Here is a 25,254-nt window from a genome sequence, read left to right as displayed (position 1 = left end):
CTAGTGGCACCATTTCCCAGACACAGTGGGCATTTGATGTGTTGGTGATCAATTGCTCTGCAGTAAGCACACAAGTTACTGCGTTGAGGATGAGGGTCATTCAGCCTGGTTCTGGGGTTCCGGCTGATAATCTGGAGCATCGTTCCATAAGGCGTTTGTCAATACAGAGGGACAAAGTGATGAGGCTTTCGAGGTCAGTGGGTATATTACTATGATCAAGTTAATACATTCATGGAAAAGGAATGCTTTGGTAACATGTCAAAGGATAATAAACATTTTCCTGGTGAGATTTACCATGCTTCCAAACAGGTACTTCTTTTAATTTCAAAAGTATAACTTTACATGGTTTAAAGATAGCAAACAGAAGCAAGAGAAAATCTGCAAATGCTAGAAACACACACAGAGTGCTGGAGGAACTCAGTGGGCCAGGCAGCATCGATGGAAAAGAGTGTAGTCAACTTTTTGGGATGAAACCCTTCAGCAAACAGAGATGTTTTTAGGACAAATGCTCAGACTGGTTGGTTAATATTCCCACACCTGGAAAACAGAGATAATTCAAAGACTATTCTACATCTCCATTGATACCTCACTAAAACCAGTTATGACAGAAGTAGTCTAATTTCTCACCCTTTTGTAAGGAACAGAGTAATTTTCTACTGTTCTTTCCATTTAAGAAAACAAGGAGAATTGGCATTTTGATTTGAGTACAATCAATAGGAAAATTCTGTAATACATTTCAGCTATACAGGACCCTGGTCAGACCCCACTTGGAGTACTGTGCTCAATTCTGGTCGCCTCACTACAGGAAGGACATGGAAACCATAGAAAGGGTGCAGAGGAGATTTACAAGGATGTTGTCTGAACTGGGGAGCATGCCTTATGAGAATAGGTTGAGTGAACACGGCCTTTTCTCCTTGGAGAGACAGAGGATGAGAGGTGACCTGATAGAGGTGTACAAGATAATGAGAGGCATTGATCATGTGGCTAGTCAGAGGCTTATTCCCAGGGCTGAGATGGCTAGCACGAGAGGGCATAGTTTTAAGGTGCTTGGAAGTAGGTACGGAGATGTCAGGGGTAAGGTTTTTTTAATGCAGAGAGTGGTGAGTGCGTGGAATGGGTTGCCGTCGACGATGGTAGAGTCAGAAATGTTAGGGTCTTTTAAGAGACTTATGGATGGATACATGGAGCTTAGAAAAATAGAGGGCTATGGGTAAGCCTAGGTAGTTCTAAGGTAAGGACATGTTCAGCACAGCTTTGTGGGCCGAAAGGCCTGTATTGTGCTGTAGTTTTCTGTTTCTATTTCCAAAATAGATAATTTTCCACTTTAATGTATAGGTGGTGGTGTACAAATTACATCATTCCCTAAACCAACACACTATCATTTCAATGGATTAAGAATCTTTTATATATGTACACAAATATCTTCATCAGCCTCATCTCCAATAATTTCACTCAAAACTTCTTTAAATAAGTTGAAAAATACGTTTGCCCCATTTTATAAGATGTTTCATCACTAGCTATTGCTGTACCGGAAAATGTTGCATGCAACCCAGAAAGTTTAAAGAGCAGCGCAGACCTCCTACTACACCTCCAATAAAATTACATCAGTATCATTCAAACGCTAGCTCTAGTCCTTGTTGGTTGAGCTTGCAGCACACCAAATAATTTCTTTAGTTGTACTGGCAGGAATCAAGTCAATTAGAACTCCCCTGCTGTTACATTTTCTCATGGTCAGGTGGTCACTTTACTATGGAAATAAAGTGAAAAAAAGCCTGTACAGCTTGAAAAACTGGCAAAGTATCTAATTTTGAAAGACAATTTTATTGTCATAGATGCTACATCCAAGGGATTTTCTCTTCTGCAATATGAACAACTGAGCTTCAGTAATTTTAATATAACAAATTTTTCTCATCATTTATTTGCCAAGGTGCATTAGACTGAGGTACTTATGCAATGTATTTTACAAATAATGAACAGATATCAAGTAAATGAATGTCACATGATTCGCCAAAATGTAATCAAGCCTTCAAGAACCTTAATGAAACAAACCTGAGATTTTTTTAAACAAACATGAAGCTTTTTTTAGAATCTAGGTGTCACTGGTACAAGCAATATTTATTCCTTCTCCCTAATTATTGTTCTGAAGCTGCCTTCTTAAGCTCCAGTAGTCTTACTGGTGGAAGTGTTCCCACAGTTATATGGAAGGGAGCTGAAGGATTTGAACCCAGAGATAATAAAAGAAGAGACATATTTCCAAAGCAACACACAAAATGCTGGAGGAACTCAGCAGGTCAGGCTGCATCTATAGAAATGAATAAACAGTTGATGTTCTGGGCTAAGACCCTTCTTCAGGACTGGGGAACTACACTTCTAAATCAGCAAAGTGCACAACAGAAGAGTGGAATCGGCCATTCCCATGGGCCTGGAGCCTTATTCTGCTTGGTGGTAGAGATCATGGGATTGAGAGCTGTTGTCAGAATAACTTGGAGAAAGTCTTTTTTTTTCTAGCTTTCTATGTCACAAATGGTTTCTGTTGAGTAGGGTTACCGAGACACAGTAGCAAGTAATCAGCTCTCAAATCTAGCACCAATTTTATATACACTGATCTTATATAAGTGCTATTGAATCTGCACTCAGCCAAGTTTAGTGAGTTTGAATTTTCATAAAATTTGGTTCACCTGTAAAATATGGGCTTTGTAAGTAATTTGGAATCACAGCTTAATGTGTCTCCAGTTAGTTCTATCAGTTCAAAACATTAAGTAAAGCTTGATGCACCTTTAATGAGCATTAGAAGATAATCCTTATAACCACAAATAATTTAAGATCTCTGAACAAAATCTATAGTGCATCAATAACACAGTAACACAGCCTTAAATCCATGCTGGAGAAATGGCAAATTTGCATCAAACACAGGCTGAAGGAAAGTACTTGGATATCTTTGTTAGGTCAGTTAATATTGGAACTAATCATAACTTAAACTATGGTGATATAAAAGGCTATAAGGGCATCTGATATCCAAGATTAACATATTATTGGTGGTATTTAACTATAAACTACTTCTCAGCAGATATGTGATGGTTTAGATCTTCTGTAACAGTCAGTATTTTAAGTGTATAGCTTTTGAGAAATACTTCGCAATGATATTTGCACACATGGGGCTCTCAAACCAGAACATATTCCAGGAGCTCCACTTGACTAGCAAAATTTCAGCAGAGAAGGATATTCTTCCATTTGCAGTTGACCCACAGATAATCCCAAATAATTTTCATAGATAGAGCAGAAAGTTTGCATCTCCAGAAATGCAACAGCTGTACCTGTCCTGCTGATCTGAGGAAAATCAAGAGCATCATTCCAATCACACCAAAGACAATCTGACATATGGACTTTCAACAAAAGAACAATTCATAATGGATGTATTACTTCTCTGTTTTGGTTAGTACGGCTTCCAAGTAATGTTGTCTAAGTCTCACTGTAACTTGGAGTGTGAATTCCCAATCTGACCTGGAAAACTTTCCAGATCTTAGCTCGTTAGGGTCTGAATACGGGGTGAGAATGATGGTGGCAGGCAGGGCATGAACTGCATAACAATGGAGGCTGCTTGAAATGCTTCCCAAACTCATCCCAAAAAACCAGTCGGAACTTGAGCATATCCTGCGGGACCAAAATCATGGTAAATATCAAAGCTTCATGGTACAGTGGAGTTTGACAGGTTCTTGATTAATAAGGGTGTCAAAGGTTATGGGGAGAAGGCAGGGAAATGGGGTTGAGAGGGATGATAAATCAGCCATGATGGAATAGAGGAGCAGATTTGATAGGCCAAATTGCCTAATCCTGCTCCTATATCTTATGGTCTTATGGTTTTATGGCCAACATAACTGCAATTTCTTGCTTCTGAAAACAGACCTATCTGTCCTATCCAATTTCTGTTTTGCTGTGAGCCAACCATTATACAAACGTGCATGTATTCCAGTTATCCAATTACCACATGAGAAAAAACATCTTAAACACAAGAGATTCTGCAGATGCTGGACATCCAGAGAAACACACACAAAATGCCAGAGGAACTCAGCAGGTCAACTATCTGCTTTATTCTGGAGCAGGATGCTCCCATGAGGCTAAACTTCAGAAGTCTCTAATAGAGCAAGTAACTGGAACTGTTTCAAATCATTACTTAAAGAATAAGAAGAAATAGTACAAAGATGATCAAAAACGCTTAAGTAATTCTGTATTGTTTAGCAACATAATATTTCACATAAAATAAATTTCACCAGGTTAATTGAGATTGATCATTTTCCACCAGTTCCATGTTGCTTAAATCAGTTTGATTGAGGAAGAACTGGAACATGCTGGAGTATGCATATCAGCTCCATACTGAATGCAAGATTGCTTTATTAAAGAACCTCGTTTTCACTGTGCAGGACATTTATCCTGCCATTAGTAAGACATTATACGATCAATGCTCTTGTAGTTCATGCTGTTCACTACCCTGAAAAGAGAGTAATAAAAATGTTTTAGTTAAGATCTCACAGACACTATACAAATAATGAATAAAATTTCAAGCCATTGTTTTTGGAATCTTGGTTGCTGGGAAATTAGTCATCTTGTTTTCTTGAACTAAAAATAAGAATAAGTTTCCTCTTTTAGTTAGGTACTAGTTTTTAGATCCTGAAATACTGTTTAGAGATGTGAAAGAATAGTCCCTTCTTCATTCACATTTCTGTCTTCATTGTACATAACGTCGTTCTCTGGCCATAGTTCATTGATTAACAAGGAAATACAGTATAAAAAATGGAAGAAAAGAAATTGAGCATTTGTCTCACTAGGTCCTTAGCCTAAAAAGAGATAAATTGTCAATTCTAACTTTCCCACGTGCTCTCCCAAGTCAATAAAATACCATCTTCTTATGAACTGGCTGCATCACCGTGTGGTATAGAGGGGCTACTGCACAGGACCAAAAGAAGCTGCAGAAGGCTGTAACTCTAGTCAGCTCCATCTTGGCCACTAGTCTATAAAGTATCCAGGACATCTTAAGGGAGCAGGGTCTCAGAAAGGCACTGTCCATTATTAAGGGCCTCCAGCACCCAGGGCATGCCCTTTCCTCACTGTTACCATCAGGTGGGAGGTACAGAAGCCTGAAGGCACACACTCAGCGATTCAGTAACAACTTCTTCCCCTCTGCCATCCCAATCCAAAATAGACATTGAAGCTTTGGACACCAATTCACTTTAAAAAATATATATAATATACAGTATTTCTGTTTTTGCACGTTTTTTAAAAAATCTATTCAATATACATAATTGATTTACTTGTTTATTTATTTATTTTCTCTCTGCCACATTATGTATTGCATTGAACTGCTGCTGCTGAGTTAACAAATTTCACATCACATGCAGGTGATCACATCAAACCTGATTCTGATTCTAACTTTCTCTATAACAGCTTGAAGCTTCAGAAGCACCATAGAATTCTGTTCCCTCATCACTTTCCAGAGAGACCAATCCTTAACAGGATCTGAAACAAATTGCAAATCTACTCTTGCATTTTCCAGAGAATTAAAAGACACTAAGGCTCTAAGACCTAATGGTTGCCTCAATGATTTAATAAATTAAATTTAATATCAACAGCATATGTCATGAAATTTGTTAACTTTGCGGCAGCAGTACAATGCAATACATGATAAATATTTTAAAAAGCAAATTCTAGTAAGTATATATATGCATGTTAAATGGTTAAGTTAAAATAAGTCGTGCAAAAACAGAAATAAACAAAAAGTAGTGAGGTATTGTTCATAGGTTCAATGTCCATTTAGGAATCAGATGGAAGACGGGAAGAAGCTGTTTCTGAATCGTTGAGTGTGTGTATGTGTGTCTTCAGGCTTCTGTACCTCCTTCCTGATGGTAACAGTGAGAAGAGGGCATACATGCCCTCATTCTTGCTCAGGGCATTTGTAACAGGCCACTATCAATGAAAGAAGCATTTAATATTCAAAATGTACTGATGTGTGTTTATTTCTTAAAACATCCGGACAACTGCACCTTAAGAATTTCACATATATCTCATGAGTTCCGAAGTATGTTCTCACACAGTCTATGTATATTCAGGGAGTGGGGTCTTTTGTTGAAAGGTTGTAAAACAAAGTGAATCCTTTCAATTGCCCAGAGATTTGGAAATGCTAGAAAATCTCTCCTACCATACAGCCTAAGCTTAGTAAATGGATAAGGTGCTATTGGATATCAGAGAGTTGAGTAGTTTCTGGAATGCTTCAAGTCAAAACCCTGCATCACAACCAGATTCCTCCAGCAGATTATTTGTTACTCCAGATCCCAGCATCTGCAGCCTACTGTGTCTGCTGCAAAAGTAATAAAACTTTCAGCTGTCAGTAAAGTGCATCACTCTCTTGACTAAAGCACTTTGCACTGCATTGGTCTGATATTATAAATGGCTAAGATGAGCTCTTGCAATGAAGTTGACACTGCAGACACCAAGAAAATAGATTCATGACTATGAAACACAACATGAGGTGAGCAAAATGCAATGAGGTATGGTCAGACACATTACAACTATTGGCCAATGGGGTTGCCTATTGCCTATGTTTTGGAAACACTGTTGTCCAAAGATCTCCTACTAATACCCAAGCTGAAACAATCGGAGGTGAGATCATCACTATTACACAAGCCCATAGTCAAAAGCCTGTCCATAACTTTTGCTTATATCTTATATATCCTACATACATACAGACTGGCAAATTATGCAATATTTTTACCTGTTCACATTTGCCAAAAGAACACTTTTAATCGGTCTGCTCTTAAGTCCTGGGTTGGGATGGAAAATTAAACGTTCACGAGATTTTGGATCCACCTTTGAAGGCTTGGCTAAAGGACTGAAATGGGATGGGTATTCATCAAACGTGCCAGCCTTCATACCACCAGGCTGAAACAAGATGGAAACAACCCTATTAACACCTTTTTTAGATTGTGTTAACAAGCAAAGATATTATTCAAAGCCAAATTGAATATGGAACTTAAACAGATGTTGCTGACAGAATCCTCAAGGATTCTGAGGATATAGCATGTTGTGCATTCAGAGATGCTCACTACTGTTGTAACAAGTGGTTATCTGAGTTTCTGTCGCCTTCCTGTCAGCTTGAACCAGTCTGACCATTCCCCTCTTACCTCTGTCATTAACAAGGCTTTTTCACCCACAGAACTACCCTCAATGGATTATTTTGTTTGTTTTTGCATCATTCTCTGTACTCTAGAGACCTTTGCTGAAAATTCCTGCAGTTTCTGAGATACTCAATCCACTCCATCTGGCATCAGCAATCATTCCAGGTTCAAAGTCACTTAGATCACATACCTTCCCCATTCTGATGTTTGGTCTGAACAACAACTGAACATTTTGACCATGTTAGCATACTTTTATGCACTGAGTTGCTGTCATGACTAACTGATTAGATACTTGCATTACTTCTGGTCAAAATGGCACCTGCATACAACACTCCCACGGTTGATGTCTTCTGTATTGACCATGAAACCATTTATTTCACTTGTTTTATGTTTTTTTACATCTGTTTTCCATCTTGATTGTGATTCTGGAACTGTTATAGCCTGTGATTTGCAGTTTGGTGATCGTTTGGTTGTTTAAGTGCTCTGTAGTCTCTTAGAGGATTCCAGGAGGCAGAGGCAGTGTGTGTAAACCTCAAGGTGAGGAGAATGCGGGATGGGGCACGAGCTGATGTTCGACTCCATTTCACCAATTAAAGCGATGAGGGAGATTGAAACATTGAGGCAAATGTAGAAGGTGAGCGCTGGCAGCCTGCCTGGTGATCGTTGATGGGATCCTCTGCTGCCGGTGTAGAGAGACTGCCTTTTGATCACTCAGGATTACTCTGCTGCCAGAGAGGGGAGAGGCTGTCACTGTGTCTGGAGAATGTTATCCAAGTTTTCTGCATTTTGGATATGGATACAAATATGAACTTAGACTATTGTTTTATTGTTTTTATATTGTGCTTTTCACCCGATCTTTCTTGGGTTTTTTTGTGTGCAGAGGAAGAGGATTTTTTTTTTGGTGGGGGGGCAACGTGCCTGTTCTGGTTTTGTTCTTTTTTTTGTGAGGGGGGGGAAATTTGGGGGATTGATATTCATGCTGCTCATCTCTTCTTTCTTGGTTTTGTAGCTTTCTGGAGAAGAAGAATTTCAGAGTTGTATACTTTGATAATATATGAACTTTGAACCTTTAATGAGGTGTACAGGTGTATCGACTAAAGAGGCCACTAAGCATACTGTACATCACTTTGTTAAGAGGAGATTCCAGCTGAAAAATGTTATTGAATTTTTCAGGGGAAACAGCATGTATTGCTGAGTGTGGTGCAGTTGATATTGCCTACAGGGACTTCAGTAAAGCCTTTAACCAGGTTGTACAGGGGAAACTGAATTAAAATATTAAACCTGATTGAATACAAGGGAAGTAGGCAATCTGGATTCAAAATTGGCTTGTTAATAGCAGACAGATTGTGAAGAGTTGCGTTTTTTGATCAGAAGCCTGTGACCAGTGGATTACCACAGGAATTGGTGCAGGGATTCCTACTGGTAATTATATACGTTAATGATTTGGATGTGAATATAGGAAGTAATATTATAGGATTTAAAATTTTTATCCTATACTGATCTTCATTCTTTGCAACTGCAAAATCTACTTTGAAATGAATGAGGTTGTGGATTGGATACCAGATTGAATCTGGTACAGGGTCTATGTGTAGGTTGCCCAGTGTAAATTGCTGAAAAAAACTCAGCAACCTCATGCCTCTCTGCTGGGCTCAAGTGGTGATCCGTGTACTGTACTGCTGGTTAGCATTTTGTTTTTTTAACTAAGGTAATGAAATACCACGCTTACCAACTTTCCAGGAGAGGTTGGTTTAAATGGAACTTCTGTTTTCTTTACTGGTGCAGGTTTCACTGGAGGCAAAGCCTTATCATTGCTGTAAGGGTTACTGTCAAAGTAATCCTTTGGGTAAAGGTTCAGTCGAAATGGCCCTCCAAGGAAAGTATCTTTCTGCAAAAGATTTTACAGAAATAGAACAGAAAAGGTAAAATTCACCAAAGCAGAAGAGAAGAATGGATAGTGTTAAAAGCAGTTAGTACTTGAAAAAAGAAAGCTCTTAACACTTCATGCTGTTGAAGGCATTTTTAGTCCTTAAGTTGATGACTGGATTAGTGTTTTTATTTTAGATGTAGAATGAAATGTTCTCAATTCAAACTGGCAGTCTGAGTTCATTGTTAATGGTCACTTTAACTACATATACCTCATGTTTTTATATAGCTATAACTCACCATAGTTAGAGACCTGCATCTTCACACACAAAGCATGCTATATGATGTGGAGTTGTTGAGTCCTACAACATGGAAACACATCCATCCTGTGTTCACATGGTCTTCAACTATCTATCCATACTAATCCCATTTTCTGGTGCTTGGTCTGTAGCCTTCTATGCTGTCAGCTTTTAAGTACCCATTTAAATATTTATTAAACATTGTGATAATACCGGCCTCCACTACTCCTCAAGTAAACCGTTTCAGATTTCAACTGCGGTCAGATTTCTGTTTCAGATTTCAACTACTTCCTCAAACCCCGTCTAAATCACCTACACCTAATAAGTAAAATCACAAATTACAACTTTAAAAATTAGGAAGAAAAATGGAGGGCTATTTGGAAGGACCTTGACCATCTCTAAGGGGAAATTCTGTTCCACCTGTACACTCCAAACAATCCAGCTGCACCACCCCTCCTCCCAACACACTTTCACCTTTCGCTCCTCAAAGTAAAACAAAGCAGGAACAATGGAATAAAGGATCGGGGCATGGTGCAAACTAGGACTGTCATGGTCCGGTCCGTGAAATCCGCATTCTGGTCATGCTCCTTATTCCAGGTTTTCCGGGTTTCCCCAGTTTCTGTTGAGGCAGCAACACACACAATATGCTGGTAGAACACAGCAGGCTAGGCAGCATCTATAGGGAGAAGCGCTGTCGACGTTTCGGACCGAGACCCTTCATCAGGACTAACCGAAAGGAAAGATAGTAAGAGATTTGAAAGTAGTGGGGGGAGGGGGAAATGCAAAATGATAGGAGAAGACCGGAGGGGGTGGGATGAAGCTAAGAGCTGGAAAGGTGATTGGTGAAAGCGATACAGAGCTGAAGGGAAATGATCATGGGACGGGAGGCCTCAGGAGAAAGAAAGGAGGTGGGGGGAGCACCAGAGGGAGAGGGTGAACAGGCAAACAACTAACTATGTCAGGGATAGGGTAAGAAGGGGAGGAGAGGCATTAACGGAAGTTAGAGAAGTCAATGTTCATGCCATCAGGTTGGAGGCTACCCAGCTGGTATATAAGGTGTTGTTCCTCCAACCTGAGTATGGATTCATTTTGACAATAGAGGAGACCATGGATAGACATATCAGAATGGGAATGGGACGTGGAATTAAAATGTGTGGCCACTGGGAGATCCTGCTTTTTCTGGCGGACCGAGCGTAAACCCGACGCAGACTGGGAGACCGTTTCGCAGAACACCTACGCTCGGTCTGCCAGAAAAAGCAGGATCTCCCAGTGGCCACACATTTTAATTCCATGTCCCATTCCCATTCTGATATGTCTATCCATGGCCTCCTCTATTGTCAAAATGAATCCATACTCAGGTTGGAGGAACAACACCTTATATACCGGCTGGGTAGCCTCCAACCTGATGGCACGAACATTGACTTCTCTAACTTCCGTTAATGCCCCTCCTCCACTTCGTACCCCATCTCTGACATATTTAGTTGTTTGCATGTTCTCCATCTCCCTCTGGTGCTCCCCCCACCTCCTTTCTTTCTCCTGAGGCCTCCCGTCCCATGATCCTTTCCCTTATCCAGCTTTGTATCATTTTCGCCAATCACCTTTCCAGCTCTTAGCTTCATCCCACCCCCTCCGGTCTTCTCCTATCATTTTGCATTTCCCCCTCCCCCCACTACTTTCAAATCTCTTACTATCTTTCCTTTCGGTTAGTCCTGACGAAGGGTCTCGGCCCGAAACGTCGACAGCGCTTCTCCCTATAGATGCTGCCTAGCCTGCTGTGTTCTACCAGCATTTTGTGTGTGTTGCTGTTTCAATTTCCAGCATCTGCAGATTTCCTTCTGTTGAGGCAGGTGATTCTTGTTTGGTCTAAATAGCTAAATAGCTAAATAGCTTCAGGAGTCAGCCTCTGGCTGCTGGATTGTTCCTGTCCTAATCTTCTGTCTATATCCCTTCCCTTCACCTTTATCCTGGAGCCTCGCCTCTGCCTGGAGCCCTGCCCTGCCCCGCCTCGCCTCTGCCTGGAGCCTTGCCCTGTTTGGAACTGTCTGTCTGTGTCCACGCCTTTGCTAGGTAGGTCGGGCTGTTTTGCTGCTACCTAGCGTTGGTATCTGTCTTGTCATGTTCTGTGTAATGAGTCCCTGTACCCAAGGAGGGGTCCTGGCTCAGTGTTCCAAGTTCCTGTCCTTCTTCGACCCAAGCTCTGTATTCTGTGTTCCTGTTCTCCCTCGACCAAGGCTCTGGGTTCTCGTCATGTCCATGTGCCTCGCCCAGCACAGGAGTACCTTGCCCAGCCCAGTGCTGAGATTCTCCCGTTCTGTGCTGAGGTTCCCTTGTCCCATCCAGGAGTCTCTCGTCCCGTCCTGTAGCTTCGTCTTGTCCTCGCCTGGTTCTGGAGTCTGAGCCCAGGTTCTGGGTCCTTGTCCAGTCTCTGGCTCGGAGTCCAAGCCCAGGCTTCTAGTTCCCAGTTCCATGTCCTGGTTCTGCTGTCCTGGTCAAGTCCTAGCCCAGGCCCGGAATCCTTCTCTCGTCTGGGGCCTGTATCATGTCCAGCGTCCTTTCTTCCCCACTTTCCTTGCTTCCTTCTCATGCCTAGTCCTGTTCCTGGTAGTTCAGTATCTGTCTTGCATTTGGGTCCACTCCCTTTGGCCCCCAATATGACAAGGACTTGGTTAGGCTTTCTGATTACTTCAAATTTACAGAAGTCAAGGAAGAAAGGGAAATCTAATGGAAATTGAAATACAGGTCCAGAAGTAGTAAGGCATTGATGAGAGCTTCACCAGAGATAGGCTGAGGTTGAATCAGGGTTAGGTGGTATTGAGATGAAAGTAGATTGTCTAAGTGATGACATTGAGATCTGGGGGAGATTAGGTCAGGATCAAAAGTAAAACGAAAATTACAAACAGTCAGGATGAATTTCAGATAGCTTGTGGAAAACAGGCATGTGAGGTGAAGGAAGAAAGGAATTTGCAACGGAAAAGGAAAAGGATGACTTTGGCCTTTATGGTATTGAGGTTGGAGTAATTTCTGCTCATCTTATGAAAGCTTGACCATGTAGAGTGTGAATGCACTGAGAGAGATGATTTTTAATTTGAAGTCAGGGTCTGGCCAGCTGTACAATGTATTTTGGGAATATAGGGAGGAAACCAGAGCACTTGGGAGTAAACCTATTCAGAAACAAGAAAAACATGCCAACTTCCGATAGCATTGGAGATCAGAACTCAGGGCCACTAGAGCCATGTGATAACTGCCGTACTCACCATGCTGTTGAAACATCCTGTTTCAAACCAAACTTCAGAGTGTCAGAGTGGTTCTCTCACCATTCTAATAAGAGCTTACCATTAATATCTGACTTGACTTGAAACTGGGGAGAAGTTTGGTTCTAGTCATTAAAGTTAAATGCACCCATGAATATTGGCCACCAGTTGTACTCAATTCTGCATACCATATTGGAGTAAAAGCTTTGAGGAAAGTAAATCCAATGGTCGATACTATATCACATGTCTAACACCACTGAGCTAAGACAGCTATCTTCTTTTCATCAGCCAATGGCATCAGAAAAGAATGGGGTGCAAGGTTTTCGCCCATTTCAAATACTGGTTTTGAAGATGGTATTGGATTTCTTTGTGACCTCTTCCATCTCTCTGAAAATATGCATGTGTTGTTAATCCATTGTATTCCTTATCAATGCATAGTCGGTGTTACAAAGTAACGATCAATAGAAATACTAGTGTGTGCCAGCTCTAATGGAAACAAGTTACCTGTTGTAATTTTGCCGCCAAAGTCTTTACATTTGAACACCTAATTGAGAACAGTGCAGTACTGAACTGGCTCATTTGATCTATTTATCTTGGTAGTTTTGATCTTAGGTCATTTGGAGGAGACAGGAGAGGCCTGATGGTGAAACAGTCTTGAACTATAAACATCTATGGCTTGAAAAAAGGGACATTCAGTTCATCACATTCATGTCAGTTGACAAATCCTACTTTCCATTCCAGTATGTTATAGATTATCAAGTGTTCATCCAGAAAGTATTTTCAAGGAGGGGCCTAGCCTTCATCATGCTTTAAATAGTGAGCTTTAGAACCTCCATTACTTGTGGAGATGGGGAAAACCCTCAACTCCTTTGAGAGCTTTTACTTTTTACCTTAAATGTACTGTACATGTCCCCAGATTACAGATTTCTCTGCTGAGCATGTCCTTTTTATTGACCTTGTATAGGCCACTCAAGAAAACTAACTGAACTTAGTGGACATGAGATTCTGCAGATGTTGGAAATCTAGAGCATGGCAGTGAGGCAGCAGCCATAGAGGGAACAGTCAATGTTTCAGGCCGAGACCTTCCATTAGACATCATTTCCCTCCACAGATGCTGCCTGACCTGTTGAGTTGCTCCAGCATTTTGTGTGCGTAACCTAACATTAGGAAATCCTTCCTCATCAATATATTCCTCCACCCTGGTAAAATTCTCTTAAATGTTTATACCTTCTCTAATGCTATCAAAGTTATTAATGTGATACAGTTTACAGATAATTCAACATACAAATATTAATTTAGTTCCTTTTGATTCATTATAAGTAAAAACAAATACAACTTTAAAAAAATTATAATTTATCAATATGCAGAAATAAATCTGTTGCAATTAACAGTACCTTTGTACTTTTTATAGTATAGGGATCTGGAGAGTGTTCATATGATTCTCCTATAGTAAGATGAGCATACCTGTGGACATATTTCAAAATAATACATCCTGCTTCAGGCAATTATTTCTGCAATATGCATTACTACTATATAAATTTATCTATTACTCAGAATTACTACTGAATCATAGAGATACAGCACAGAAAGAGACTCTTCCACCATCATATCTGTATTAATCAGCAACTGCACATTTACACCAATCCACCATTATTCCCATTTTTTTATTCTCCCCATCTGCTCATCAACTTCCCAAACTGGGATGAGAAATGAAACTAGAGCATTCAGATGAAACTCCATCTGGTCACAGGGAGAATATGCAGAGTCCACACAAACATCAGGTCAGGGATGAACCATTGTGTCAAAGGCAATGAGACAGCTACCATTTACCTCGGCCTTCTTGATGGAGTGAACAAAAATGAACAAAAACACCATTCTTGGTCACCATTTAAAAATATCCTGCCAAACAATACATTGTATGGAAATCACAAAGGCAAGTTCAAGTTAGAAAGATAAGGAAAAAAGAGCAGGCTGTGTCAGGCTTCATAGAGTTATAAAGTACAGAAACAAGCCCTTTGGCCTAGGTCATCTATGACAACCAAAGTGATTCCTTTTCTGTGCCAGTTCTCTATTGCCTTCTATTTCTGATCTTTCAGAAATGTATCTACCTCTTCCTTAAATATCCTCAATACATTTGCCTCCACAACCCTCTAGGCTAGAGAATTCCACGCACTCACTCTGAGAAGTATTTATTATGCACTTCAGTTTAAAATGAATGCCCCCATGTCCCTTCATTCAACCCCACCCCACCCCCATAGTGGAAACAACAGAACATCTATCTACTCTTTCATGCCCCTTCAGGAGCAGTAAGACTCCCCTTTGTTTTTTTTAAGCTTCAAAGATTACAGCTCTAACGTCTATAGCTGGTTGTAACAAAGGACAATGCTCTCATTCCAGGAATTAGCCTAGTTACATTATTTTGAACTGCTTCCAGGGTCTTGTATATTCTTTCTTAAGTAAGGGGACCAGAAGGTTGCACAATTGCAGTCCAGCTGGGAATTTCCTCTCCTTGTTCTGAAACTAATGATCTTCACTGTAGACGTGTAAAACAGCACATGTCTATGCCTGGTGGAAAGAGTCAAAGCAAGACAGGTAGCAGGGAAGACAGTTCAGTAAAAGGACAGTGCTAAATGCTTTTGATCATAGGCAGTAATGATTAGATTCAAAAATTAAAATACATATACTGCATCATATTTTAATTATCATGAAGTATTCTCTCACCCATATCCAGTTCCTTGTTTCCCAGGACTGGTGTAAATGTTTTTATTTTCTGGGACAAATGGTGGCTTTGCCCGTGGCAACCCACTGAATGCTTCAAACGAACCACCGATTGTTCCATAGTAAGTGCCCAATCCGCAACTAAACAAAGTCAAGGCAGCATGTAAAAACACTTATATAATGCCCGTGTTACATTAGCCACAGTGAAACAACTTGAACTACCAAACATAAGTATCAGTGGACAGTAGGAAAATTATTTCACCAGAAAATGATCACCATTTTACATAAACTGCGAAAGCAAACATTCATTAGAATTAAGTGTGTGTACCTGAATCTGTGGCATTATTTCAGTGGCAAGTCATAGAAAATGCATCTTTTCTGATGTGAAATAATGACAATTCACTAAACATTCTGCATCATTCCAAAAAGCAACCTAGTACTTCCTTGCTTGAATGGTGTTTCAGCAAATGATATGAAATTGATAGAAACATTTTCCTTTGCACTGCTTTTGGATTACTCCCAAATAAATTAGTTTATAGGCCTGATAGTCCAGTTTTCATTTTGGAACTGCACTTTCCCCAACCCTTCCCCAATCTCCACAGTACTACCAGACCCCAGAAAGAAATCTTTAATGTGTCTGTATAACTCTTGGGCCATGAAGCTTTAAGAAGCAGAGTAAATGCAGAAAGGAGAGAAGAACAAAGCAGAAAATGTATGATGTGACCTAGAAGAGAGTACTGGTTATTTCATTTTGGCTACCTTCCACTAATTTAAATGTAGTATTTGTCTACTTTCAATCTATACAGCCTTTGTTTAACAGAAATTCTTAGAGGCACAGGTCACAAATTCCTGTCCTTTGATTTAATGGCAAGGGAATATGAAGGAAATGTGTGTGGCATTTACTTCATCCATATAGTTGTGTGGGGACTACCGGTATACAGAGAGGTCAGGTCAGGTTGGGAGGAGATACAGAAACCCTTGCAGACGTCTATTAGATGATAAATGTCAGTGGACTGAACAACAAGTGATTTTGGAGTAAATTCTGTGCAATGACATGAAAAATAATAATTGGAAACTTACGGCTTTTTGGCACCTTGACTTGGAAAGAAAACTCCACCTAGGTTCTTTGTAGTCGACTTCAATCTTGCTTGTCTTCTTAACTTAATCTTATCAGAATAGCTTTCATTTTCAAAGATCCTCACAAATTCAGGATTAAAGTATCCTGCCTGTGTGGCACATTTTGATTTAGGGCCATTTGACAACATTTGCTTGCCTTTATAAGCAGACTCATTGAAGGGTTCTTAAAGTAGAAGACATGAAGCAGTAAGTTCATCTGGTAACCACAAGTTCACAGAGTGTCAAATTAAATTATCATCACTGAAACATGTTAAAGCAATTAACACAAATTAATTTTTAGGGGGCATCCTGCATGTAGTAATGGCCATCATGGAAGGATTGAGATTTCAAAAAAGATAAAACTGTAGCTTTTTTACTTAAATAGTCTAGTTTGGATTGCAATGAGAGGGAAGATGTGCATTTATCCTGAGCAGGGGTTCCCACCCTGGGATCTATGACAATAGACAATAGGTGCAGAAGTAGACCATTCGGCCCCTCGAGTCTGCACCGCCATTCTGAGATCATGGCTGATCATTCACTATCAATACCCAGTCCCTGCCTTGTCCCCATATCCCTTGATTCCCCTATCCATCAGATATCTATCCAGCTCCTTCTTGAAAGCATCCAGAGAATTGGCCTCCACCGTCTTCCGAGGCAGTGCATTCCACACCTCCACAACTCGCTGGGAGAAGAAGCTCTTCCTCAACTCTGTTTTAAATAACTGACCTCTTATTCTCAATCCATGCCCTCTGGTACTGGACTCTCCCAACATCTGGAACATATTTCCTTCCTCAATCCTATCAAATCCTTTAATTATCTTAAACGTTTCAATCAGATCCCCTCTCAATCTCCTCAATTCCAGCGTGTACAAGCCCAATCTCTCCAATCTCTCTGCATAAGACAGCCCTTCCATCCCAGGAATCAACCTAGTGAATCTACGCTGCACTTCCTCAATTGCCAGAATGTCCTTCCTTAAACCTGGAGACCAAAACTGTACACAATATTCCAGGTGTGGTCTCACCAGGGCCCTGTACAAATGCAAAAGGACATCCTTGCTCTTGTACTCAATTCCCCTTGTAACAAAAGCCAACATTCCATTTGCCCTCTTCACTGCCTGTTACACTTGCACATTCACCTTCATTGACTGGTGAACTAGGACTCCTAGGTCTCTTTGCATTTCTCCCTTACCTAACTCTACACCGTTCAGACAATACTCTGCCCTCTTGTTCCTGCTTCCAAAGTGGATAACTTCACATTTATTCACATTGAATGACATCTGCCAAGTATCTGCCCACTCACCCAGCCTATCCTGTATTCTCCTAACGTCCTCTTCGCATGTCACACTGCCACCCAGTTTAGTATCGTCAGCAAACTTGCTGATATAGTTTTCAATGCCCTCATCTAAATCGTTGACATAAATCGTAAAGAGCTGTGGTCCCAATACAGAGCCCTGTGATACCCCACTAGTCACCTCCAGCCAGTCCGAGAAACACCCATTCACTGATACCCTTTGCTTTCTATCTGCCAACCAGTTTTCTATCCATGTTGAAACCCTGCCCCCAATGCCATGAGCTCTGATTTACATCTATGGACCCCTTACTTAATGGTATTGGTCCATAGCATTAAAGAAATTGATCCTGAGAAATCTTGACAGGATGAATGTGGAGAAAATGCTTATTCTTATGGAAGAAATTCAAACTGTTTAAAATTAAAGGGGTCTCCCAAATAATCAGAGCTGAAGATGATTTTGTGTTCTATGCATTTTAAGGCAGTAGATAGATTCTTGATAAACAAAAGTTATCTGAGCACTGGGAATGTGGATGGAAATAGATCAACCATGATTTAATTTATGGCAGAACAGGCTTAACGACAGAGTGGCCTATTCTTGCTATTGTCTGTATGCTCATATATATTTATATAATGTCTTTCCTGTAATCCCAAAGTATTTTGCATCCAATGAAGTAAGTTGAAATTGTATGAACTTCAGCAGCCAATTTCTATACAACTCCCACAAACACCAATATTATGAGGAACATGTGAGCTATTTGGTTCACTAATGTTTTTAGGTAATTAAAGCTTTTGGTTAGTTACTTGAAAGAGTGCCATGGCTCTTTCATGCTCAACAAGACAGGGGTGACTCCAGTGTCCTGAATAATTTGAAAAATAGCTCTTCTAGAAACAGTACTCAAAATTGATCTGGAGCTTCAAGAATTTTGGGCTCAAATCTCTGAGATGGGTTTCAATCTACAGTCTTCTAAGACACACAGCACTAAATTTTTTTTAAAATGCATGAGAATCACAAACATTGTTGTTCCATTATGCAGCATTCACTACTGTGGTTACAATGCAAGTAGACCCAAGGGTAGCACCACTCAAAGTTCAAAGTAAATTTCTTTTCAAAGGACAGGTATGTCACCATATACAATCTTGGGATTCATTTTCTTGTGGGTGTATTCAGTGAATCCAAGAAACGCAATAGAATCAATGTAAGACAACACCAAACAGGACAGGCAAATAACCAATGTTCAGTAGACAATAAACTGTGCCAACACAAAGAAAAAAATAGAGAAATATTAATAATAAATAAATAAGCAATAAATATCAAGAACATGGTTGTGGGAACAGTTCAGTGATGGGGTGAGTGAAGTTGCATGAAGTTATCCCACCGGTTCAAGAGTTTGATGGTTGAGGGGTAATAACTGTTCCTGAACCTGGTTGTGTGGATCCTGAGGCTCTTGTACCTTCTAACTGATGGCAGCAACAACATGAGAACGTGGCCTGCATGATCGGGGTCCTTGATGATGGATGCTGCTTTCCTATGACAAGACACAGTGTAGATGTAATCAATGGTAGGGAGGAGTTTATCCATGATGGACTGGGCCATATACACTACTTTTTGTAGGATTTTCCATTCAAGGGCATTGGTGTTTCCATGCCAGACGGTGATGCAACCAGTCAATATACTCTCCACCACACATCAATGGAAGTTTGTTAAAGTTTTAGATGTCTTGTTGAATCTTCACAAACTTCTAAGGAAGTAGAGGCACAACTCTGCTTTCTTCAAAATTGCACCTATGTGCTGGGCTCAGGACAAGTCCTCTGAAATGATAACACCCGAGGAATTTAAAGTGGCTGACCCTCTCCACCTCTGATCCCCTGATGAGGACTGGCTAATGGACTCCTTTCTCCTAAAGTCAATAATTGGCCCTTTGGTCTTGCTGACATTAAGAGAGACGTTGCTGTTTCATCATTTAGCCAGACTTTCAGTCTCCCTCCTATATGATGATTCAGAATCAGGTTTAATGTGACCAGTATGTGTCGTGAAATTTGTTAACTTTACAGCAGCAGTATGATGCAGTACATGACAGTAGAGAAAAAAAAGCTGTGAAATACAGTATATATAAATAAGTAGTGTGTAAAAAATAAAAAATAAAAAAATAAAGTAGTGAGATAGTGTTCATGGGTTCAATGTCCATTCAGGAATCAGATGGAAGAGGAGAAGAAGCTGCTTCTGAATCGCTGCTTGCATGCCTTCAGGTTTCTGTATCTCCTTCCTTGTGCTGGATGGTGGGGATCCTTAATATTGAATGCCATCTTGCCAAGGCACTGCTCCTTGAAGATGTCCTGGATAGTTCCGCAGTTAGTGTCCATGATGGTGCTGGCTAATTCTACAACTCTCAGCAGCTTATTTTATCAGCACTTTTGTTTCTGCTGATGACAGTGGTATCTCGTAAACTTAAATATGGCTCTGGAGCTGTGCTTGGCCTCACAGTCAATTAGTGTAAAGTTAGTAGAGCAGGGGGCTAAACACACAGCCTTGTGATGCACCTGTGTTGATGGAGATTGTGGAGAAGATGTTGATACCAATCCTGAGTGAGATCTGCATGTGAGGAAATCGAGGACCCAATTACACAAGGAGGTATTGAGGTCAAGGTCTTGAAGCTTATTGATTAGTTTTGAGGGGACAATAGCACAGAATGCCGAACTGTAGCTGATAAAGGATGCATTTGCTGTTCCAGTGTTGAGTGAAGAGCCAATGAAATGGCACTTGCTATGGACCTGTTCTGCAAATTGGAGCAAAGTTAAACAAATTTAAAGGAAGGTGTATTCAGGAGCGCATTAAAAGACGCCTCTCAAACCACCCGCAGCCTTTGTCAAAACAGAAATCATCTTAAGTTAAGAAATGGGATCTAGCCGGGGTTGCAGGCTGGTACATGATTTGTGCGGGTACTGAGGGTTCGTTAGCACTAACAGTGATGAGGCTGTAGCGCTCTGCTATATTGTACCATAGGTCTGCGGTTATCTGTAACTCCAGCCATGCTATCAGAACTATTTTCTAACCTGGATGGCAGAAAAGCATAAACTTGAGGTCAAATGTGGCTTAGACCCAGCTCGGAGCTGTGTACTCATTCCCAGTGTGTAAAAAAACAAACATGACTAAAATTGAGATGTACGCTTACTTGGCATTCCATCTGCGTAGGGATCTTGAACGGTGATGTAGGGCATCTCCTGAAAGAGGCCGATCCGCTCCATATCAGTTTTTCCTGAGTCTCCAGGCATGGTTGCGTCTGGATGAGACTGGCGCCAGGAATTACTGTGGTTGGCAGCGAAAAGGCTTAAGTTTGACAGTTACAGGACCTACAAAGGAAACAAAGAAGTGACCGATTAACGCGCACGGCACATCTCCATTAGGTTTATATTGGCTACGTGTTCGGTGTACTTATTTATGGACTATTTTTTCTTCTTTTAGGAAACAACATAACTTAGTAGGAAAGTTGACAGCCAACGCCACAGCGCGCACTCTCCCGACAGCGCGCGACTGTTTATAGAATTCCATCACCTTGGCAATGTGCGGCCCATTTTACAACAGGGGTGCATGTAACAAAAACAAACAGAAGTTGTTCAATATAGCAATACAATCACTTGAGATCAAAATTTAAATCATTTAGTTTACAAAGTTATTATCAGTATACTATTAATTATAAAGGTGTATCTATCCCAGATTTGAACATGAGAAAAATATAGACATTACTTTTCTCCCTTTGAGCTTTTGGTTGCATCCAGAGGGTTCCCGTTTCAAGGATAATACACAAGGAAATGATGTATCTAAAGTTTTGAGATGAGGCTTGCCCTCTTTAGTCTGGCTTTTGAATAATATTGCGCTGTTTTGATTTTGGATGTCTGTGTCCTTGACAAGACTACTAATTGCTTCTGAACTGAATGTCTTTCTGGGATTTAAAAAAAAGTTCCTTCACCCATCCTCTAAATATCTACCACCTATTGATCCCCTGTCTCGCCCCTCCCTTTTACACTACTGTAGTTATTTTCCTTCTCCACTCAGTCCACCATTCCTTTCCCACCACAAATGCCCTTCCACCTTGATGAATTCCTCCAGTAGTTTTAGTGTCATAGAAAACTACAGCACGGAAACAGGCCCCTCAGCCCATCTACTCCGTGCTGAGCCATCTAAACAGCCTAGACCCATCGACCCAAGCCAGATCCAAAGCCCTCCATGCCCCTCCCATCCAGGTACCTATCCAAACTTCTCTAAAATGTTGAAATCAAAATTGCATCCAGCACTTGTGCTGGCAGCTTGTTCCACACTTTCATCACCCTCTGAGTGAGGAAGCTTCCCCTTATGTTCCTCTTAAATAATTTACCTTTCATTCTTAGCCTGTGACCTCTAGTTGTAGTCTCCCCCAACCTCAGTGGAAAAGGCCCACTTGCATTTACCCCATCTACACCCCTCCATCCAATCTGCCCTCACTCTACTACATTCTAGGGAATAAAGTTCAAATCTATTCAAACTTTCCTTATAACTCAGGGTTCTCTAGTCCCGGCAACATAAATTTCCTCTGTACTCTTTCAATCTTATTTATATCTTTCCTGTAGATAGGTGACAAAAACTGCACACAAAAATCCAAATTAGGCTTCACCAACATGTTATACAACTTCAACATAACATCCCATTTCCTGTATTCAGTACTTTGTTCTCCGAAGGCCAATGTGCTAAAAGCTTTCTTAATGAACCCAGCTACCTGTGATGCCACTTTCAATGAATTATGGACCTATATTCCCAGATCCCTTGTCCTATTGCACTCTTCAGTACCCTGCTGTCACTGCGTAAAACCTCCCAAAGTGCAGCACCTCACACTTGTCTACATTAAATTCCATCTGCCATTTTTCAGATGGTCCAGATCCCACTGCAAGCTTTTATAGTCTTCCTCATTGTCCATTACACTCCCAAACTTGATAACATCCACATATTTGCTAATCTAGTTAACCACATTATCAACCAGATTATTGATATGGATGACAAGCAACAGACCCAGCACCGATCCTTGTAGCACTCCACAAGTCACCAGTCAGAGAGCAAACATCTACTACCACTCTCTGGCTTCTCCCACAAAGCCAATGGCTAATCCAACTTACTGCTTCATCTTGAATGCCAAGCAACTGAACCTACTTGTTCAATCTCCCATGTGGAATCTTGCTAAATGCTTTGCTAAGGACCATGCAGACAACATCCCCTGCCTTGTCTTCATTCACTTTTCTGGTAACTTCCTCAAAAAACTCTAAGATTGGTTAGACATGGCCTACCATGTACAGTGCCATGCTGACTATTCTTAATCAATGTCTGTCTAGCCAAATACTCATATATCTGGTCCCTTAGAATAATTTCCAATAACTTCCCCACTACTGATGTCAGGCTCAATGGCCTATAATTTCCTGGTTTATTCTTAGAACCTTTCTTAAATAGTGGAACAGCATTATCTTCCCCCAATCCTCTAGTACTTCACCTGTCAGTAAGGATGTTTTAAGTATTTCTGCCAGGGCTCCTGTAACTTCTGCACTTGTCTCCTAAAGGGTCTGAGGGAACATCATGTCAGGCCCTGGGGATTTGTCCAGCCTAATTTCCCTCAAGACAGCAAATACCTCCTCCTCTATAATCTGTTTTGTATCCATGAACTTGTTGCTGCTTTGTCTCACCTCTATAGACTCTGTATCCATCTCCCAAGTAAATACAGATACAAAAAAAAAAATCCATTTAAGATCTCCCCCATCCCTTTGGTTCCTTGCATAGTTTTCCATTCTGATCTTCCAGAGGACTAATTGCAATCCTTCTGTTCTTATATCTATATCTGTAGAAGCCCTTAGGATTCTCCTTCATCTTGTCTGCTAGAGCAATCCCATGCCTTCTAAGCTTCTGGCTCTAGATTCATCTGAATCTTTCCTGTACCATTTTAGAGGATGGTGATATGTTAACCACATTGTCAGGCTGGAGTCATAGAAAGACCAGATCTGGTAGAGATTGCAAATTAATTTGGATATACAGACCTAGTATCAGACTTGGGAACCATGAAAGTATGAGATTGTGGGAAACCCCACCTGAATCAGTAATACTCTTCAGGAAAGGAAATTTCCCACTTGGAGCCCTATGTCATTCTGACCCACCAATATGAATTACTTTTTACTTCCCTATCTGATGCCTCAGCCAGTCTATTTAGGGACAATTAGGCTTCGGTAGTAAATGCTTGCCTAAAAGTGAATTTTTTTTAACATGGCCTCTGATTGGGAATTAGCAGGCACAGGATGAACAAAGAGAAATCATAAGTAGGTTTTGGTGAATGGGCTTGAGAAAATGAGAAGAAGATAGATTAGAGAGATGGTTTCCAGTGGTTGATCCACTTGAGGAAACTTAATAAATAACATAAGAAATAAACTAACAAATTTACTTAAGTCCTTTTACTAGTCTAGTTATTGCCAATGCTCTGATTATTGATCTTCCAAATAAATAGAAAAATGTGTCACTTGTATGGGTATCACATAATTAAGTTTCCTTTCAGTCTGCTTTCTAAAGAATACAAAAAGTATACTTCTTGACATCCAGGAGCACAATGTTTCCTATATGTTCATTTTGGGTTTCAAAGTTCAAATTTAAAGTAAAGTTTATTATCAGACTACCTACATGTCACCCCATACAACCTTGAAATTTTTTTCCTGCAGTTTACATTAGCTTAGTTGTATACAAGGAGCATTCAATCTGCTGTCCTTTTGGGCAGAGGAATGCAAGAAAATAGGTTTTGAAGAAAATAATTATAAATAACAAAATAGACTAATGTGCTGCAAATACTCAGTATATTGGGCAATATGTGTGGAGAGAGAAACAGAGATAACAATTTGGGTCAATGAATTATCATCTTTCAAAGCCCAAAGTAAATTTATTATCAAGTACATAAATTGCACCATACACAACCCTGAGATCCATTTTATGGGCATACTCAAACAAAATTATAAAATAGCCATAATAGAATCAGTGAAAGACCACCTAACTTGGATGTTCATCCAGAGTGCAGAAAGACAACAAACTGTGCAAATACAAAAAGAATTAAAATAAATAAACAATAGATATGGAGAACATGAGAAGAATCCTTGAAAGTGAGTCCATCGGTTGTGGGAACGTTTCAATGAAGCGGCAAATGAAATTGAGTGAAATTATCCCCTTTGATTCAGAATCCAGATGGTTGTTCCTGAACCTGGTGATGTGAGCCACCATTATATTCAGAATAGTATTTTAAAATAAAGCACGCATATTTTAATTGTTCAATCAGCAAGTTATTTATCTACTGCGTTAAACGGGTGTTAGTTAAATCTCCAAGAACATACAAAACAAAACGTTTTGGTACAGTTACTAACTCCGCCCCCCACCCCAGCTAACCGCGTTACCGTGGCCTGCGGTAAAACGTGCTAACCCCTCACAAAGATGGCGGCCTTAGCAACCATCAGCAGTTTCCATGGCAACAACATGGCGCTGAAGCGACAGTCGGCGGCAGGAGATAG

At 40.4% G+C, this 25,254-nt stretch overlaps 1 protein-coding gene across 2 annotated transcripts; it reads right to left on the bottom strand.

Moving 5' to 3' along the window:
* Positions 1–327: 327 nt before the first annotated feature.
* cfap96 (cilia and flagella associated protein 96) lies at positions 328–21,243 on the bottom strand. Of its 2 annotated transcripts, XM_059974386.1 has the most exons (7): positions 20,874–21,242; positions 16,378–16,597; positions 15,301–15,438; positions 13,974–14,043; positions 8,893–9,051; positions 6,764–6,930; positions 330–4,486 (listed from the first exon to the last, which is right to left on the bottom strand). In XM_059974386.1, the coding sequence occupies exons 1-7, from the start codon at positions 20,971–20,973 to the stop codon at positions 4,435–4,437; spliced, it is 906 nt and encodes a 301-aa protein (XP_059830369.1). In that variant the 5' UTR covers positions 20,974–21,242; the 3' UTR covers positions 330–4,434. The 2 variants fall into 2 exon arrangements, with proteins under 2 accessions (XP_059830370.1, XP_059830369.1); XM_059974387.1 differs by lacking the exon at positions 8,893–9,051 and having other exon boundaries at positions 328–4,486; positions 20,874–21,243.
* Between the last annotated feature and the right edge of the window lie 4,011 nt (positions 21,244–25,254).

Source organism: Hypanus sabinus, chromosome 7 (assembly GCF_030144855.1).
Source record: "Hypanus sabinus isolate sHypSab1 chromosome 7, sHypSab1.hap1, whole genome shotgun sequence".
In the NCBI taxonomy this organism is placed as follows: Eukaryota; Metazoa; Chordata; class Chondrichthyes; order Myliobatiformes; family Dasyatidae; genus Hypanus; species Hypanus sabinus.
Note: the sequence above shows the minus strand (reverse complement) of the source record. Positions and strands in the feature narration are given on the sequence as shown.